Here is a 20,316-nt window from a genome sequence, read left to right on the forward strand (position 1 = left end):
GCCTGTGTGGATGGGTAGAGAGGATAGAAATCCATAAAGGAGAAATAACACCTTAAAGTCTTAGCAGACAGTCTGGGAAGACAGGAAACTTGAGGAGGAAGTGCTAAGACTAAGGAAGGGTAGGAGTGGTCATTCCAGATGAACAATGGGAGATTGTTCTAAATCCATGGCAGAATTTACAAAAGTGGGACCAGGGTTCCTAGCTTAACTTTTAAGTCCTTTAGGGGAATGTAGGCAGTGCCTAGGTGATTGATGACTGGCTGCCTGCCCACAAAGCCCTGGAGCCATTAGACTAAGAGTGGAGAAACAGCTGAGTGTTTCTGGTGTCTGTCTCTGCCTATCCCAGAGCCCCTAAGATCTCTAGGGGAGTTCAATCTCTTTAGTGCTGTGATATGATTTTGACTGTGGGACGAGAATGGAGAGCAGAGAAGTGGTCCCACAGCACCGTTGAAGCTCTGAAGATTGATTTCTTTTTCATCTGGGGCCTGTTGTAGTGGCTTTAAGATCTGGCTAAGTCCCTCATGGTTTCCATAACGAGGCCCTCTTACCTGAGAGGCTGTGATGGGAGACAGCTTTGTGGGTCAGGCTCAGGCCTTGGTGAGGACCAGGGGAGCCATCCGGGAGCCTGATGACAACCAGCTGTATTGTAGATGGACCTTCTCCCCTTCTGTGGGCTCTATTCTCTGAATAAGAAATGAACAATGGCAGGTGTATGGGCTCAAATTAGCTGTGTTGCCAAGGAAACACGTCAACTATTCAAGGGAAAGATCATTGGGTAAAAGAGATAAATCAATAAGTGATCCTATTTTTATCATTTCCCTAATGATTCTCTTAAATACGCTAGACGGGAAGGGGAGAGTCTGAGTGACACAGGTCCTCATTACCAGTCTCAGAAGGAGACGGGAGTAATGGGGCATCTGGGGTGACTGCCAGGAAAGTTTATATAATTAGGCACCTAGCAAGGATAAAGGGAGTAGAAGGGAAAGAAGTACCTTCTCTACGGACTTCCATCTGTTTCAGGATTGTCATTTTAATTGCAACTGGTCCATGGTCTTTACAACTTGAAGCATCTCCTCCACCTTTGAGTGTTGTCTCATTTGGATACATAAGATACATGCTGTTCGTTATTTAAAGAGAACTTGGACTACAAACTGAGTTTCGCTCGTGTTGCTTCCTTGTCCAGCAAATGTTTCCTCTGGGCACCTATAAAGTGAGGAGGAGCCCTGGGCTTGAGGTATTGCCAATGGAAGGATAGAGAGAGAGGCCCTGATTGATTGAAGCCTTGCTCTGCTAGAAGCCCACCAGGAGCCCCAGCACTGTCCAAGAACAATGCTGAGACATCCTTGGAGTTGTATTGTGGAAGTGGTACCCCAGTTTTGCTCTTCACCACCCTGATGGATTATAAGCTCTAGAAGGGCAGGGATTCTTTCTTTTTTTGGTCTTCGTGCCCTCAATGCCTCCAACAGTGACTAGCATGTAGTAAATGATTAGTAAATATTTGTAGAAGGTAGAAGAGAGGGATTAAGGAGCTGGGCTTTACTGAATGCAACATTGTGATAATTTTTCCCCCTTCTGCTCTTGCTCCATGTTCAGAAGTCTCCTTTATTTTGTTTTATTTTCCTCCATATATTCTGCTTAAGTGCTCTTATCCCCTACTTTCAAAATCTGTGCTCTTTTCAATCAGGCTTGGATGATGAGATACAGCTGACAGTGGTCTCTTTCCCAGGGGGAGGGGGGGAGTATGTGTGTTTTATGCAGGGTTCAAAACTTTAAGTCAAAGGGATCAATAGGAAGAAATGGGATGGGGAGGATGGTTTAGGGCCCTCTGGACTTCTTAGCACCATTGAAATTATACCTAGAACCTACTGGTCTGTGGACAGTAGCCAGTTAGGACACAGACCAGAAAATTGGCTCTTTCTGCCCTTAGGCACCTTGCCCACTCATAGAAAGTCTGATGCTTCAGCACCTTGGGTGCTAGGTTCGGTTTTCTGTGCTTCCATGGGCCCAGTCCAGGTTATCCAACAGTCCTACTATCCATCTTTGAGCCACTCTCTAATCCTGTCTTTGGGACTTTCACCTGGGTTTTTTATATTCTGGGCTAATCAAGTTTAAAGTTCTGAGTAGGGAGCAATTTACCATAATTATCTGGCTGGCAAAGTAGGGGAGCAGGAGCAAGATGCTGGTGGGGCGGTCAGGAAGCCATGGCAAGATGTGACCAGAGCTAGGAGTTGGCGAGGGCTGGGTATCCAAGAATGCTGCCAGGCAGTCTTGCAATTACCATTTAAGCAAATGAATCTGCTGCCTAGGGAATCTGCCTTGCCTGCAGCATCAGCACCAGGAAGGCATCTTTTGAGTCTGTGTATAATTGCTTGCAGATTTGCAAGGAGAAAAAGAAAGTCCAACTGCACCCAAATAGAGCCTTAGTCCTCAACCAGACCAGTGAGAGCCAGGGAGGGTTTTGGTTTACCTGATAAAGTGCAAACTGATCTGTCCTGCTACGTCAGCCCTTGTGGGGAAGCATGAACCTCTTGAGAATCCCAGCTAGTTTGACACCTTTACCATTCATTTATCCTGGTCTTCTGGCTAGGTTCTAGGGATAAGCAATGGGAAGAGGCTGACCAGGGAGGGAAGAGAGGAGAAAGAAGAAAGGGGAAAGAGAAAGAGAAGAAAAGGGAAAATGAATACGTTTAGCACAAGTGACTCAGTCCATACTTCTAATGCCCTCCAAGCAACCTGTAGCTGAAAGTCTTAATCCTAGGATTGGTATGTAGGCCAGCTGTTCCAGTCACCCTTCTTCCTCCCTTATTCTTTTAATGGATACCACTGTCTTTGAATACTGGCTTCCAACCCCTCTCCTCCTCTTCATACCCTTAGCATTGCCTCATATAACAAATGATATATGTTGATCTAATGATCACCCCCCGCCCATAACAGAACTAGTTTCTGAAGAGCATTAGATTAGATTAGAGCATTAGAGAGCATTCATTCCCCTGATTCTACGGATGATGAAACTGAGGCTCAGAGAAATTAAATGGCTTATTCTTGGTCACACAGCTAGTGAGTAACAGAAGTGGGCTTCTGACTCCAAGTACAGTGTTATTTCAATTCAATTAAACAGATATTTATCAAGAGCCAACTATCTGCAAGGCACTCTGTTATACCAGCACCTGCCTGCTCTAGGAGATAAGGACCTCATATAACAAATTTGTTTTTCAGCCCTTGGGGTCTGAACCAGACCTGGGTCAACCTAGCTTATCCAGTAGCCTGGTTTCAACTTTGTAGGTGAATCTTATAGACAATACTTATACCATGTCTCAGCCTAAATCTTCTCTAGAAGGCATCCAGGCACAACATGGATGCTCTAGGAAATTACTAACAAGTTGTTCTCTGTTTTTTTAAATTAGATCAGGGTCTTGAACTGGAACCAATAAGGTATAGAGTGGCTCTAATTACTGGTCTCTACGAGAGATAGGTTGGAAGGAATGAGCCAGGGGAAACCAGGCATGTGGGAGGGGTCAGAATTATTAGGGTTGGTGTGTCTACAGACTGCATTCCTGACTGGAATGTTGGAACTATCCAGGACAGTATGCCCGTTCAGAGAAAAGGAAGAAGTGACCAAGAATGCTGTGGGATGGATGTTCCTGAGAGGTCACAAGCAAGTTCCCATCTATATGGAAGAATTTACGGACAGTTTAGTGTAGAAGAAGAAAAATGGATTGGATGTCTTTCGGGAAATACTGAAACCCTCTGATTCAATGATTTAACACAAGTGCTGTCGTGAATGAATTAACTATTTGGATCTCGTGCTTTGAGGAATCTTTACTAGTACCTGGGAAAGGAGCCAGTGGGACAGAAGAAGGTAGCTGTTAGCTGTTGATTTAAAACAGCAGCAGCAGCAGCAGCAGTAACAATTGAGGCTTCAGCTCTTAGCCAAAGATATGCACTTATTTATGTATGCATATAACACCATGGCAATGGAGTTAGACTCCTTCTTTCTCCCCACAAGTTGCATTTTTATGACTTCTGTTCCCTTTTAAGACTCCCTTTGCTGTACATTTCAGGCTGATTTCACCTAGATTTAAAATGTTGGGGAAAATTGAAGGAGCTCAAGGTAGATGCCATGGTCCCTGAGTAGAGAAGCTGCTGGTGTCCAGGGGCGGATGGAAGACCAATCTTTTCCCCCTTCCCTCTTGTCTAGCCAGCAGCTGCTGCCTTTTTCTTTCCTGGATTTCAGAGTCAAGCCAGCACTCAGGGCTGTTCTGCAACACCAATGGCAATGCCTAGCTCCTGTTTGTCATAACAATAGTTCCAGTAGAAAATCAAATGTACTAAATGACTTGGCCCAGGGAGCATGTGCTTTCCTCTTTTTCTCTGTTTAATATGCCCCCTACTGCCTCCCCCTGAGCTCTTAGCAAAAATATTCTGCAAGAATCAGATTGTTGGCACCTGAGTCATAACCTTGTTTTTCAGAAAAGACACAGGGAGCCCCCTCACCTGTCTTCATCTTTAAGGGGGAAAAAGTGAAGTACAATAAAGCTTAACTTCATTATCCATTCATTTATATTTTGTTAATTTGTGGAGGCACTGACTCCATTGTCCTGACATCAGCTGAGTGATCTGTTCCCCAGATTGATTCAGGAGGCAGCTCTATGCCACTTGTCATATGAGTTGGGGTAGGGGGTAAGGGGTGTGATAGGGAAGGAGAAGGTTCCCTTGCCTTATTCCTTTTTAATTTTTTTTAAAATTTGTGTGCTATGGTGGAACAGAGCCTAAATTGGTTGAACTGTTGCTTGTGCCTAAGAGTTCTGGATCCTTTCCTTTCTTGGTTGGGGGGAGGGGGTCTAGCCAAAGGAGGGAATTTTCATTATGATACCCAGAGGGGGCAATGGAACAGACTCGTTCTTAAAACCCCAACTGTGTTTGCCTGTTCCATCATCTTTGCATTGTTTAGTGACTGAAGATTGCTGAGACCAAGAGGCCCCGGAGCTGAATTCCTTCCTTCCTCTTTCTTCTGAATTTCATCCCTTCTTTCCTTATCTCCTCTCCCAATTTTAGTCTCTGCAATTCGACCAGTATTTATTTGGAACCTGATGTGGGCTCAGCATTGTACTGGTTATGTGTTTTTTTCCAAGGAACATCTGAGGCAGTGTGATGCAGTGGAAAGAGTTTGGAACTGGACAGCGGAAGACCCGGGTTCAGATCTTGACTTTGCTACTTACATCCTATGTAATAATGATGAAATCACTTAAGTTCTCTGGGTGTTAGTTTCCTTATCTGTAAAAGGAGAAGTAGAGGACCTCTTATCTTTAATTCTATCACCCTATACACACATATATATATGTGTATATGCATCTATATGGATAGATACATATATATCCATACATATGTACACGTGTGTATACATGCATAAACTGCACTTAGTGAAGTTTTAAGCTGATGAAAAATGAAGCTAAAACTTTTGGAACACCCTATATGTGTATATACATATATATGTATATATTTTGTATGTCTATATACTTACACACATGTATGCACACATATATTTGGGAGACTATATATGTATATATAGGGATACATGTATATATGCATACATACATTAATAGAATACACCTATGTATGTACCTATATTTTTGGGATACTATATACATACACATACATATATGTATGCATACCCAGGGGGTCCCAAAAGTCTTAGTGTAGTTTTAAACTTTAATAGCTTAAAAGTGAACTAAGACTTTTGGGACATCTTATATGTGTGTAAATATATATATATGTGTGTGTATATATGTATATATACACATATATGTATACTTACACTGGGGACTGATGAAGTCTGTGCATGAAATCTACAAGGCTGGCTTAGAAATTGCTTTCCTCCCCATGGTGGCTTTGGTCCTTAACTTTCTCCTTTCCACGCCATTTGAGTATATGATTCTGGCCACAATCATTGCCAACTGCATTGTCTTGGCATTGGAGCAACATCTTCCAGAGGATGACAAGACTCCTATGTCCAGAAGATTGGTAAGTGATTTTCTGTCTTTCACCTTTTCTTCTCCCCCTTCTCCTTTCCTTCCCATGCTTACTCTGCCCTTCCTCCTATTTTCCCCCCACCCCCTACAGTTTTTCTTTTGTCAGTAAAAGTCTCTGACAACCCCAGTGGGAGTCACCAGTGAAAAGAAATATGGATCTTTTTATTTGAGATCCCAGAAGGCTGTTGAAGTGGTTTATTGTCTAATATTTAAAGCCAGCAATATGCTTTACATAGTCTGTCGGTAGCTAGACACAGGGAAATGATGGGGATATTATGAAGGTTTTCTACCTTTCTTTCTCTGGGGGACCTTTGAAGTAGGGATGAAAAGAAATGGGAGGTCAAAAAGGAGAGAAGTAGAGTGGAGTTGGGAGGAGTAAAAGTATACCCCTTATTAAAATATGAATATGCTAATTTTTATAATATTGACATAAGAAATGCGTAAGTCTATACTCTTCTAAAGTAATTTAGCTCCTGGACAGAGGGGTAGATTTCTCTATTTCCAACTATATTGATCTATTTGAAGAAAACAAGTTGCTATAGGAAGTCTAAGAATGTGAAAAAAAAGTTTTAGTTATGTGTCTTAGTCCTCCATAATGAGATCCATGGGCCTACAGTTCTTTTAATCCTACTTCCTGGACAAGCTAACTGCTCTTTATGTACAGAAGGGTAGATAAGCAAATGCTAACTCTGGGGTAAAACTGAGCTACAAGTAAGCTCCTATCCATCCTGTATTGTCCATTCCTATGTTGCCAGGCAGGGCTTAACTGTGTTTTACTCACATCAATGTATGAATTTAGCATATTGTCAGAATGGGGGTTGCTGAAACTGTTGCCTGGATGTCTCCCTTTTGGAGTCACAAAAAATCTGGTGGCTAGAGGACTCCCCCCACCCCAACTCCAGTATGTCCTATCTTTCAACCTACATACACACAAGTGACTCTCAAAGTCTTCTATGTGGATGTCACCAATGGACATTTCTTTGGTCTCCCTGGAAAGATCAATAGCGTGGGGGCAAAGGAAACAACCAGAGTTCGCTCGTATCTGTGATATTGGCTAAGCAGTCCCTTCCTATCACTACTATATCTGCTTTTTACCCTGCAGGAGAAGACAGAACCATATTTCATTGGGATTTTTTGCTTTGAAGCTGGGATTAAAATTGTAGCCCTGGGGTTTATCTTCCACAAGGGCTCATATCTCCGCAATGGCTGGAATGTCATGGATTTCATCGTGGTTCTCAGTGGGTAAGTTTTTTCTTCCTTTTCCCATTTCTTTTTATGGACGAATGGTGACATGAAAAGATTAGGAAGGTAGTGGGGAAGACAGAGGGAAAGAAAACACTCAGATTTGAAGCTCAAACGTGGCTGGAAGAGAAATGACCCACCATTCTCCCTGAAAGGGTGATAACTTATTCTAATTAGATTTGAACTGTTTATCCCCAGAATGCAAAACTAGGAACTTTGGATAGAAATTGCAAATAGGCCAATCTATTGTGATAGAAAGAAACAAAAACACCTTTAAAAAAAACAATTAGTACTCTCCCCAAGTGGGTTGTTTCAGGAGGTGGTGGATCTCCCCTCTACTCTCATGGATGATCTTCAAATAATGGTTGAGTTGTTTGTTTGTCAGACGTATTGTAGTTGGAATTCTTTGCAGGTGACCAGTGGACTAGATGGCTGCCGCGGTGTCTTCTACTTCTGAAACCTAGACAGTCAGCAATGGGTTTTCAATGGAAGCATGGAAGAGCACACATGTTGTGTTGATTCTGAGGTCTTGGAAAAAGTAAAGATGCCATTTGGTATGGGTCTGTCTGCTCTCCCTAGCTAGGTTCAGCAGACACTCCTTTATGAGGGAAATAGTAACTTCCCTCGGCATTCCCTACCTCTTCAAAAGTGGCTTGCTATTCCCTCAGAGGCACTTAGGGGAAATGCAGCTGAATGTGTCCAGGGATTTGGTGTGGGGCATAGGGTATTTGGGAGATGTAGCCACAATCTTTTGAATGTGCTGGTAGTGATTGTGTGGTAGAAGAACTGATCTGCTCTCCAGTAAAGATATTGGTCCTTCCTGGAAGCTGAGCCTGTGTCAATACAGAGCATTGTTGTGCAATTGGATGAAGGATATAAGAGTGGGCACCTTGAGCATCCCATTCATCTTGATGGCCTTCTTGAGAGCAACTGATGCTTGAAGAGGAGGGAAAGGATAGAAGAGTCTAAAGGAGAAAATATAGAACCAGTCAACTGCAGCAAAGAATGAGGAGATGGCAATATAAAAACAGCTGGAATGGGACTGATTAAATCATTTAGTCCAGTAGACAAGGGTAGAGGGACTGGAAACATAATAATATTGTCTCTAAAGAAAATGACCTGGAAGGTAGATAAGTAAAGTACAAGAAGGAGGTGGACTCAGTAAAATTATCATAGACTGTGATTATTTTAGCTTATAGATTTGAAAATCATTTTTATTAAAGGATTACATAGAATTCATTTGAAAAAATGAAAAAAGTAAAAGGTTTCATGATATGGAAATGTGAGAGTGGAAGCTGGTATGCAATAATTTGGTATAATTAATTTTATAAAATTATGCTCATGCAACAAACTTCCAAAATATTTCAGCTAGTGTATGTGTTAATTATTCTCATTATAGGTTTTTTTTAAAAACAATGAACCTATTATATTTGAATTTTTGTTGAATTAAAAAAAACCTGATTTAGAGCCTGTTTTTGGAAGGCATCTATTGTATCAAGTGCTGTATGCTTAAGCAAAGTTTTGAACGTTTCTTAAAATTTTTATGTATATGTTGTTCTAATAAAGACTTTGATGAGAAACATAGCTAAGTGAAATTCATATGTGTAAGTCTTTTGAGCCTTTTGTAAGAAAAGGCTCAATAGTAGGTAAAGAGAATAAAAAAATATTTTGCTAGTAGGCACAGTGAATAATAGAGTGCTGGACCTGGAATCAGGAGGATCTGAGTTTAATACAGTCTAAAGCACTTACTAGCTGTGTGACCTTAGACCAGTTAATTAACCTCTGTCTGCCTCAGTTTACTCTTCTGGAAAATGGGAATAACAATGGCACATACCTCCCAGCACTGCTGCATTAGTATAAAATGAGATCTTTGTAAAGTGCTTTGCAAACCTGCAAGTTGTGTATAAATGCTAGCTACGATGGTGATGTTAAAGACTAGCATGGTGTTTAACCATGTCATATGAGGATCAGTTCAAAGACATGGGTATAGTTAGTCCTAAGAATAGAAGACTTTTTGTGCAATCACTTTTCAGAAGTGTATGTCTCTTCATGAACCCATTTGGGGTTTTCTTAGAAGAGATACTGGAATAGTTTGTCATTTCCTTCTCTAGATCATTTTACAGCTGAGGAAACTGAAGCAACTAAGGTTCAGTGACTTGCCCAGGGTCACATAGCTATTAAGTGACTAAGGTTAGATTTGAACTCAGGAGTCTTCCTGACTCCAAGCTGTGCACCCTATCCACTGTACCACCTAGCTGCTCATATAGAAATCTTGGGGAAGACAGAATCACTTTTTTTCAAAAAACGTGAAGATTATTATGGTACAGTGCAAAGAATGTTGGATTTGGAGTCAGAGGTCCTGGTTTAAAATTCTAGTGTTGCCACGTGGAAGCTATGTGACCGTAGGCAATTTTTTAAACCAATCAATAAACATTTATTAAGCAGCTGTGATGTGCCAAGCATTGAGGTTTTGGGCATTCAAGTACAAAGAATGCAACAATCTTTATTTTCAAGGGATTTCCATTCTAATGGGAAAGATACTTACATATATAATACGTTGGTTGATTGTTGTCCTTTGTTCTTGAAGAGGACCAAAATGACATCACTATGCTAGAGTCGAGATTCAGTGTGTCCGACTTTGGCTGATCAGACCAATATGAGCCCGGAATGTTCTACCACAGGTGGGGCACAAAGAGTCCATGTGAAAATTTGGGGTGGATTCTCTAAATGTGTGCATCCTGTGTTTCCTCTGAGCTGTTTCAACAGAACAAATATAGAGAGATTAAATGAAAACAAATATAAAGTGATTAAACACAAGGTAGGTTGTGTGTGAGAGAAATTTTTAAGCTTTCAATTCCATATCTGCAAAATGAGGGGATGGAGTGGTGACCAGTGCCTGTAGTTGGAAGGCTGAGGCTAGTGAACTGCTTGAGTATAGGAGATCTTAGCTACTGGATAATTATACACTTTATATGTTAACTCACTTAGAATCAGTGTAATTTCTGATTTCCCTCCCCTTCCCTCTGTCTATATAGGGTATCATACCCTTGCCTGGGGGTGCTCTTCCCAAAGGAAGTAGTAGTATTAAAGCTGATCATGTGTCTCTGCTAAATTTGACAGCAACATCAGGAGACCTAAGGAGCAGTGGACTGGCCCAGACTGGAATAACAGAGCAGGTTGAAATTTCCATTCCAAAGATAATTGAGATCAGGCTGTGAGAGGCCACTGTACTTCCAACCTGGGAAAGATAGAGAGGCTGTAGTCTCATAAAAAAGGGGGGGGGGGTTGGACTCTGACCTTAGCTTTAAGGCACCTTAGTGCTCTAAATCTATGGTCACATACAAAAGAGGAGTAAATGTTTTTCTAGAGGTCTATCTAAAATCAGTGAGTTTAAGGCACAAAGATGGATTTTGCTTCAATAGTCAAGAAGGATTTTCTTTAAAAAAAATTTATTTTATTTTATTTTCTTATAACTTTTTAGTGGAGCTGTCCAGCAGTGAAAGTCCAGAAGATAGTGAACTGTCTTTCACTGGAGGCATTTAAGCAGAGTTAGAAAAACTGGCCTCAGGTTCACTACGGGTGTTCTTACATAATACCAACATGCCTTTTGAGCTTTCTGAGTTTCTTCATCTAAAAATGCACATATGTGTATGTATTTACATATATACATATATGACTTAATGAATGTGAACGCAAGTTGTTAACTTAAAGCACTATTCGATATGATACTGTATTATCCTTATCTTCCTTAATGCTGGTCCTCTTTCCTCTCTTAACCACAAGAAGAAATTTCCGTGACCCTTGGAATCTTGGCGATGAGTTCTAAGGGTCTCTGTCCCATGAAAACACTTGACATTTCTGAGCATTAGGGCAGTCTTGCCGTCTTGCCCTTCTGTTTTCCCCTGATGCACATTGTGGCTATCCTTGTTGACAGCTGTTAGGTCTCACCTGGTCTCCAGGTGTCACTTGACATTTTCCTCCTGTGAACAGGAGGCAGGCCAGGTGCTGGAACATGACACACTACCCAAGGGGCTGAGGTGTTACAACTCACTGCTCATTGTGTGACAGAAAGGGAGAAGGAAGGAGAGAGGTGCCCAGAGGTGGCAGACAACTGGCTCAGTGTAAGAAACAGTCACCTAGAAAATCACCATTCCTTGTTGTTGATCTTTTCTGACAATAGGTAAAGGACACAGAAAAATTGTTTTACCCTATTATAATACTTAGGTTGGTTGTTGTTAATCATTATGATATATTAATGAAACATAATGATCATCCTCCACAAAGGTCTTCCTTCAAAACCACATCGATATGTGGAAGAGACCCTGGCCTATGCCAGAGGAGTTCAATCCCTGGTCAATTATCCCAAGATGGAATTTGAGTAAGGACCTAACAATATCTGCTACTACAACAATAACAATATCTGCTGCCTAAGAATTAACTAGCTAGGCATGTTGTTGTTCAGTCATTTCAGTAGTGTCTGACTTTTCATGATCCCATTTGGGATTTTCTTGGCAAAGATACTGGAGTGGTTTGCTATTTCCTTCTCTAGCTTACTTTTATGGATGAAGAAACTGAGGTGAACAGGGTTAAGTGACTTGCCCAGGGTCACACAGCTAGTAAGTGTCAATGGCCAGATTTCAATTTAAACCTTCCTGACTCCAGTCATGGTGCTCTATCCATTGTGCCACCCAGCTGCCTTAATAGCTGAGTATAGAGGAGTGTGGAAGAAGGCTGGCTGATAGGCAATGAATTTTTAAGTGCCACAGTGATCTGTGAAATGGACAATTTTTAAAAAGTGTCTCTCAGTTCTGTGTTCCTCCTTTTTGCTTCTATAGAGATGGTAACAGAACGTCAGACAAGTGGCAAAGGGCATCAAGAATCACACAAATTTTAGACCATCTACAAACATTAATTTAATTGTGGATATTGAATATAAAATCTTTATCCAAACACCCAATGAATTGATACAGTATTGGAGGACTTGAGCTGTGTTTATATTGATGCGGTCACTGTGGATGAAACCAGAAGTCATAGAAAAGTTTCACTGAGATGGAAGGATAGAGATGGTCTTTCAGTGAAACAAGTAAAGTACCTTGTGGAATTGGTTTTCTTGTATACCCAAAGGCAACAAGAAACATCATTTCATGACATCTTACCATTTAGTGTGTATGATGAACACAGACTATCAAGAAGCCAATTGGAACCAATACACTGAATGAAGGTCTAGAGAAATTAATCCATGTACACCCTGATGATCTGTGACCTCAGTGACAAAGTGGGCACAGAAGGAGATGACAAATGCAATGTTGGAGGATGTAGTCCATGATCTAGAACTGAAAGAATATTAAGGCTTGTAGACTATTTAGGAGCCTCACATAGCTGTTCAACAGGGATCCTTTAAGAAGAAAGGGTGAAGGATCTTGGCATGGCAGATATTGAATGCCATCATTAAAATGAGATTGACCACCTTTTAGGAGACAGGAAATGACTAATTCCAGAAGTAGCACTCGTTTCAGAATTAGCTGTCTGAGTACAGTTAGAGCGCCAATTGGTTAGAGCAAAGGGTAGAGTAAATATCAAATTATAAGAAAGGATGGCTATGAGAAGATGACATTGCTTGCAATTAAGCAAGACCAACATGACCTACTTAAACAAGCTGTGGACTTAAAAATGGGAAATGTATAAAAGTAAAGACAGTGGCTCTGTTCCTCAGAGTTGGTTAACAGTGATGCTTATATTACACCTTTACTGTAATGTAAAATATTACCAGGGGAATAACAGAAGACCATGAGCAGTATTATTATATCACAAACACTATAAGGCAATTGACCAGACAACAAGTTTTCAGAGCTTGATGTGATATTGAGCAGAGGAAAATCGTTCCAGAGCCTCTGTAGACTGAATTAGAAAGAAGCACAACAAACTGAGGTAAACTGGGACAGATCTAGTGGTATTTTATAGTGATCTATTTTCATTCACTACAATGGTGGAACCTTTAACATTTGAACCACCAACACAGTACTTGATGGACTATGTGAGAAAGAAGTAATGACAGGCAAGATGAAATAGTAAGGGTGACTGGACAGGACTCAATACATACAGAAGCAGTTTGTGTTGAAGGTTACACCATTTTTAAAACACTGGAAAATCAATTTTCAAAAAAATCTTGAGGGAAATTTTGAAAAGAATGGAAAGAAAAAGAAAAAATGCATTGACTACAAGTAATAAAAATAATAACTAACATTTATATGGATGGCACTTTAAGGTTTGTAAAATATGTTACAAGTATTACCTCATTTGATCCTTACACTAATTCTATGAGGTAAGTGCTTTTGGAATCCCCATTTTACAGATGAGGAAACTGAGGCAGACAGAGGTTAGTGACTTGCCCATTGTCACACAGTATCTGAGGCTGGAGTTGAACACAGGTGCTCTAACTGCACTACCTAAGCTTGCTTTCTCATCTTTGTAAGATCTTTATGAGAATGATCTATGCAGATGTTGCGGTTATCCTTGATGAAGATATGAGAAGGCAACAGCCATGCTTTCAGAGATGATTTTCCAATATATTTACAATCAATCATACAGCTTACTGGGAAATATATAGAATATAAGATCCTGCTAAGTCTGTTTATTGATTTTTTTAAAAAAGCATTTGATTTGATAGAGCAAGATCCATGCTTGAAGTCCCTTTTTTACAGTGCACCTCCCATTCACAAGATGGTACAAAAAGACAAATATAACTACAGAGACAACTTTGTTTAAAGATAGATTGAGTAATTACATCAAGTTATATGTTACTGAAAAAAAGAGAGAAATACAAATACTCACAACATGTTAGCCAGTGTCATAGAAAATGTCCCCACAGAGCCCAAAGAGAAGGAAGTTGTTCACATATTTGTATTGTATAGTCGATGTGATAATTGTATCATGTCTTTGAACACAACTAAACTTCCTTTGTGAAATGTGAAAAAAGATTGGTCTAACTCCCCACACCGAAAGAACAAAGAGTTTGAAAGATGGTTGTTTTTTTGTTGCTGTTCAGTTGTTTTCCATTGTCTGATACTTCCTGACCCCATTTGGGATTTTCTTGGCAGGGATACTGGAATAGTTTGCTATTTCCTTCTTCAGCTCATTCTACAGATGAGCAAACTCAGGCAAACAGGTTTACATGACTTGCCCAAGGTTACACAGTGAGTAAGTATCTGAGGCCAGATTTGAGCTCAGGAAGATGAGTCTTCCTGACTCCAGGTCTGGCACTCTATCCACTGCACCACTTAGCTGCCACATGTTTCCATGACTGTGATATATGTGGGCAGTTTTTGAATTAGTCCATTAGCATCTATATCTTAGACTGGTCCTGCAGATGGATAGTCAACTAGTCACAGAGTGGTTTAAGAGAAGATTAGGCTGCTTCACATTTAGGAAACCGTGCAGTACTTTCATTAATCCCAAACTACTTCATGTCACAAAAGTCTATCTTTTTAACACCAATACTTTCCTAGTGATGCCATGTGACTATGAATCATAGAATACCACAGTATCTGAAAAATGGAAAGTGTAAGCAAACCAGAGGTCAGTGGAAAGATGTATGGTGGGTGTAAGTAAGTTGCAACAGATTGCTAACAATCACTTGTGTGAAAGATATGGCATAAAATACATTGAGAACTCAAATTGACTGGGAAAAGCGTGGTCCAGTCACGTAGAGAGAATGGGAGGTGATTGATGGATTGGCCGAATGGCACTTTAGTACCTCTGAGATATTAAAAGACTCAAATGAAGGCCAGAGGCACCATGGTGCAATGGATAAAGAACCATCCTCAACATCAGGAATACTTGAGTACAAGTCTTGCCTCCGACACAAACTTTCTGTCTTCCCCTCATCAAGTTGCTTACTTTTTCAGGACTCTAGGCAACTCTCTAAAATTATAGTCTCTTTAAGACTCTATTTCAGAAAGGTAACAACCGACATTGAGATTGCCTGACTATCAGTCCCCTATGCCAATAAAGTCAGGTTTGGTCCCTATCCCTATCTTGAAGGAAGACCAGCAGAGAATTAAGCGGATTATGTATTTATGGAAAGACAGATATAAAAAATTCACACAGGATCAGAAAGCATAGAATGGTTGCAATATGTATCTGCAGAAGAATTACCCACACCAGTGAAAACATATCCATAAAGTATGAAGACTTGAGGAAAAACTTGCAGAATAATGAGAATTCGAGGATATTATGCTAAACATTTATTAAGAAAAGGGAGGTAGGGACAAGACTCTGTTCTCTTCTATTCACTTGTTCTACCCCTACCCAGACTTTTTCAATAGAAATCTCATAGCTTAACCCTGATCACTGATATAAGGCAACAAGAGGAAAGGCCAAAGGAGGCTGCTTGTTAGCTTAGAGCTAAGAAACAAACTTTGGAAGTTTTCAACTTCCTCCTCCCCTTGGTCTGAATGAGCTAGATAGAGAATTCAGTGCTTGCTTGTCACTCACATGTGAGTGTGGTCCCATTGGCTATGCAGTGCATGCATGTATTATAAGCACCTTGCAAAGGAAGTCATTTGCTTTTGAAGAGTTGTGACCTCTTTTTAAATCAACCCACTAACAGATTTGAGGCCTCCATTTCTCCTGGGTCTCAACCAGCTTCCCAGTGTTACCCAGACCAACAAGAAAGAACTAAAAAGTCAGCTATCCAAGAAGTGGCATAGTGAGTGTAGGGGGACAGATGTACTACACGTGGCATTTGCCCTCCAAAATCTCTGAGACTATGGGGGCTTCTCTGCCTTTCCAGTATTTCCCTTCCTGATGTCTATTCTCAGAGCAAATGAAAATTTGGACAAGGAGTAGTCTGCCCCATCCTTCCACTCCTCCTGCTGCTTGTTCAGTTTGATTTTCACCTGCATTCGAAGATATTGATGATCTCAAACCCTCTTAAAACATACACAGACACACAGTCAGGGTCAGAAACTGGGGCTGTAACTCAATTGGGGCATTTGTGGGCATTGTAGCATTGAGGGAAGCATGAGACCCCACTGGGAATCTCATCTCTCAGTTTTTTCCGTTGTCAAGGGAGGCATTAAACCACAGTCTGAAGATTTGGTAATGCCTGCTATTGCTCTGGTGTTTCTAGAAGCTGCTTTACATTCTTAAATCATTGCCTGGGATTGCTTCTTATTGTGAATCAGGGTTCTTGCATGCCTTTTTATTGGCTGGCTAAACGTTCAATCTATGTCAATCAACCTGATTATAGCATAATAGTCATCAAATTAAAAACCATCACTGGTTGGTTTGTTGCATATTAATTTACCAGGCAACCAGCGACATTAATGGAAGGAAGGAAAAGGGAACACTACCCTCCTTTTACAGTAAATTTCAATAGATACTTTCTAAAGTTTCTGATGATAATTTCTGGTTTCCTATTGGTACAAAATTACTGTACATCATTTTGATAGAAGTTGAAATATTTGTACTATGTTTTAGTGGATAATTAAGTGGATAGTAAATGAGTGTATATGAGCTCAGAAGTCCTTGAAGAATTCCCCATTTTCCACCCCCCCCCCAAGGCTGGTAGCTTAGGCAATCATCTTCCTCATTCCTACCATTTTCTTTGTGAGAATGAGGGTTAATGTTTCAGTTGTATCCTTGGTATAATTTTGGGGACAGAATTGTGTGGGTGGAGAAGAAGGATAGTATAGAAAAGTGTCCTCATGTTCCAAGTTTCAATTTGGTAAAAATGTGAGAGAAAGAAAAAGGAGAGAGAGAGAGAGAGAGAGAGAGAGAGAGAGAGAGAGAGAGAGAGAGAGAGAAAGAGAGAGAGAGAGAGAGGAGGGGAGGGGGGGAGGGGAGGGGAGGGAGGGCAGGGGAGGGGAAGGGGGGAGAGAATAGAAAAAGAGGACAGAAAAGGGTAGAAGAGAAAAAGAGAAAAGGATAGAGAGAAAAGAAGGCAGAAAGAAGAGAGGAGAGAAAGACAAAGGAGAGTAGGGAGAAAGAGGAAAGGAAGAAAGGAGATGGGGAAAGAGGAAAGGAAAAAAGAGGAAAGTATGAGAGGGGAAGGGATCCATCAAAAAAGAAGAGAGGAGAAAAGGGAAGGGGGGAAGTAAGGGGAGATAAGGGGAAGGGAAGAGAAAGGAAGAGGAGAAGAGAGAAAAGAAGGGAGGAGGGAAGGAAGAGAAAGCAGAAACAAGAGAAGAGAGAAAGAGAATAGGGGAAAGAGGAAAAGAAGAGAGGGGAGGAGAGAAGAAGGAAGGTAAGAGACAAGAGACTAGAAAAAGGAGAAGAGGAAAGGAAAAGAAAAGAGGTAAACGAAGGGAAGGAGAGAAAATTAGAGAGAAGCTACCAGAAGAGCTGGGAGCTGTCATTGCACATCACTTAGTTTCTCATCAGTGGCACATACACTCTGTATCAGTTTAAAGACTGTTGGTAGGAGGACAATATCTAGTGCTAAATATATTTTGATAGGTATTTTTAGAGGGTTTTCTGTAAGGAGGCCACCCTAATGCATGAGTTCCCCGGGCAGCAAAAGATCGAGGAAAGCACACCAGTTACCTCCCAGAGCATTGCTTCTCCTGACGTTGGGAATGTGGGGGAGGTGGTAATGCAGCCCTCAGGGCCCCAGTCCTATTTAAATATCTCATGGTGATATTATAATAACACTTTGTATTTATATCACATCTTCATGCCAGCAGAGCCCAGAAAAATTCTACAGACATTACTCATCGCCCACCCTAGGAGGAGGGAAGGACAAAGGGAGGAAACAGGAAGGTTCCCCATTCTGCAGCTAGGGAGACTGAGGCTTAATAACTCAATGTCATCCAGAGAGGTGGTGTGGGTTTGCTGGCATTTTAATGCTGAAGTTCAGAGATCTGCTCTCCTCTTATCAAGTGTCCTTTGAGCTCTCCTTTAATTACGGGCTTGCATCTATTACTGGCTTTATTACTGGTTGTATTTCAGTGGATGTATCCATGTTTCTACATTCTTTTAGACTTCTCTTTATCTAGCTGCCCAATGAATTCCTTGAACCTGGTTGGGCTGCTGTTTGAAATATCTCATTTTCCTCTTACAAAAATAAAATATTCCCATCAGATTCTCTTCCCCTGGATCTTAGGAGAGCAATTCCATCACAAAAATGAAAACAAGATAGCATCTTCTATTGTAAGGAGAAGTGGGCAGAGTTTGCAAAATATTAGGGTAATAACAAAATAGCTTACACACAAACCTCACTTTAGCATTTACAAAGCACTTTCTTCATAACAACCGTGGGGTTAGGTAGTACAAATATCTTTATTCCCCATTTTACAGATAAGGAAACTGGGACTCAGAGAAATAAAATCATTTGCCTAACGTCACAGAGATATTAAGTATATGAGTTGGGATTTGAACCCAGGTCTTCTGACTTCAAGCCCAATATTCTTTTATGACACCATGCTATTTTATTCATCCCAGCACTCATGTTTGTACTATGATGAAAATTTCATTTATGGAAGTGGTTTGCAATGTGGGGGTCTCACACTGCTAGTGGGCCATGGCATGCTTCCAAGGAGGCTGAAGCATAACCTAAATCAGATGATGGAAAGATAAGGTTCCTCCCACTTAGCCACTAATACCTGAATACAGAGTTTTTCTGTATCCCCAGTGCTTAGTAGGTGCTTAATAAACCTATAAGCACACAACCCTAGCACCATTATCACCCAAGGCCTAAGGGAGTGAAATGTGTCAATTCCATTCCTTTATGCCACTAATGTGTGGTTGTCAAGCTCATAAACCCTCTTCTTCTGGTCCAGAGGTTGGCCCCCCAGGATGCTTCTAACCTGATTGTGGGAAAGGTACCTAAACCAGCAAACATGAGGTCAAACTCTCCGCTGGCCCAGATTCTCTCATGGCTATGGCAGGCAGTCTTCAGGATTCTCTGCACTTCAGGGAAGTGGCCAGTGGTGAAAGCTCTACCCTACTTCGGACCCTTTCATTTTCTTCCAAACAGGGTGAGCTGCACAGGGTATGCACATATGGATAGTTAGCCAATAAACGTTTATTAGGCACCTACAATATCCCTGGCACTGTGCTAAGCACTGGGGATACAAAGAAAAGTAAAAGCTTCTACTCTTGAGGCATGTATAATGTAATGGGAGGAACAACATGGAAACAACTATGCACAAACAAGCTATATACAGGAAAAACCGGAAATTATCAACAGAGGCAAGATACAAGAATTAAAATGGACTGGGAAAGGCTTCCTGTACAGGTGAGATTTTAGCTGGAACTTGAAGGAAGCCTGGAAGAAAGGTAGGGGAGGGAGATGAGGAAGGAGACCATTCATGAAGGACTACCCATGAAAATGTCTAAAGTCAGGAGATCAAGTGTCTTCCTTGTTGCAATGTGGACCATAGGTCTCATTACATTATCTTTTACCCCAAACCCACACTTTTTTTCAGACTTCGCAACTTCTGTTGACAGCACCACCATCTGTCTAATCACCTAGGTTTGAAACCTTGGTCAAACATTTCTCCCTCACCTCACGTATCCAGTAGTTTCCCTGAGCTTGTTTGCACAGATCTGCATCTGAGGGCAGGGACTGTAATTTATCTTTGTATCTCCCTAGCATGGTGCCTTTCATGTAGTGGCTGCTTGATAAGTGTTTTTGAATAGAAGAAAGCCTGGTTTCATTTCTCTGTGTGGTTTTCGGTTTGGATTTTTTGTGTGGTTGTGTATAGTCAAGAGTATCAGGACAGACACCTAGGTGATGTGTCTGCTTGGCTTCCTAAATCACATCCGCTATATGTATCCTTCAGACACAAGTTTCCATTTTAAATCATTCATTCATTCATTAATTCACCAAACACTTATTAAATTTCTATATCTTAAGCACTTACCATGAATTATTTTATATGATAGTTATATTTGTTCCTTTATTCTTCTCTTCCTCCTCTTCCTTCTCCTCCTCTCCCTCCTCCCCCCTTCCTCCTCCTCCTCCTCCTATTCCTCCTCCTCCCATTCCTCCTCCTCCTCCTTTTTCTTCTCCTCCTCCTTCTCTTCCTTCTCCTTTCTCTTC

General features: G+C 41.0%; 1 protein-coding gene across 2 annotated transcripts in view; it reads left to right on the plus strand.

Annotated features, from left to right (window-relative positions):
• The window catches only part of CACNA1E (calcium voltage-gated channel subunit alpha1 E), a 405,658-nt gene that overhangs the window by 30,966 nt on the left and 354,376 nt on the right, over window positions 1-20,316 (plus strand). For both annotated transcript variants that reach the window (XM_036756876.1, XM_036756878.1), the window contains exons 2-3: window positions 5,916-6,021; window positions 7,132-7,271. In XM_036756876.1, coding sequence (XP_036612771.1) covers window positions 5,916-6,021; window positions 7,132-7,271 — 246 coding nt within the window. The remainder of the gene's footprint in view (window positions 1-5,915; window positions 6,022-7,131; window positions 7,272-20,316) is intronic.

This window comes from Trichosurus vulpecula, chromosome 4, assembly GCF_011100635.1.
Source record: "Trichosurus vulpecula isolate mTriVul1 chromosome 4, mTriVul1.pri, whole genome shotgun sequence".
Lineage (NCBI taxonomy): Eukaryota > Metazoa > Chordata > Mammalia > Diprotodontia > Phalangeridae > Trichosurus > Trichosurus vulpecula.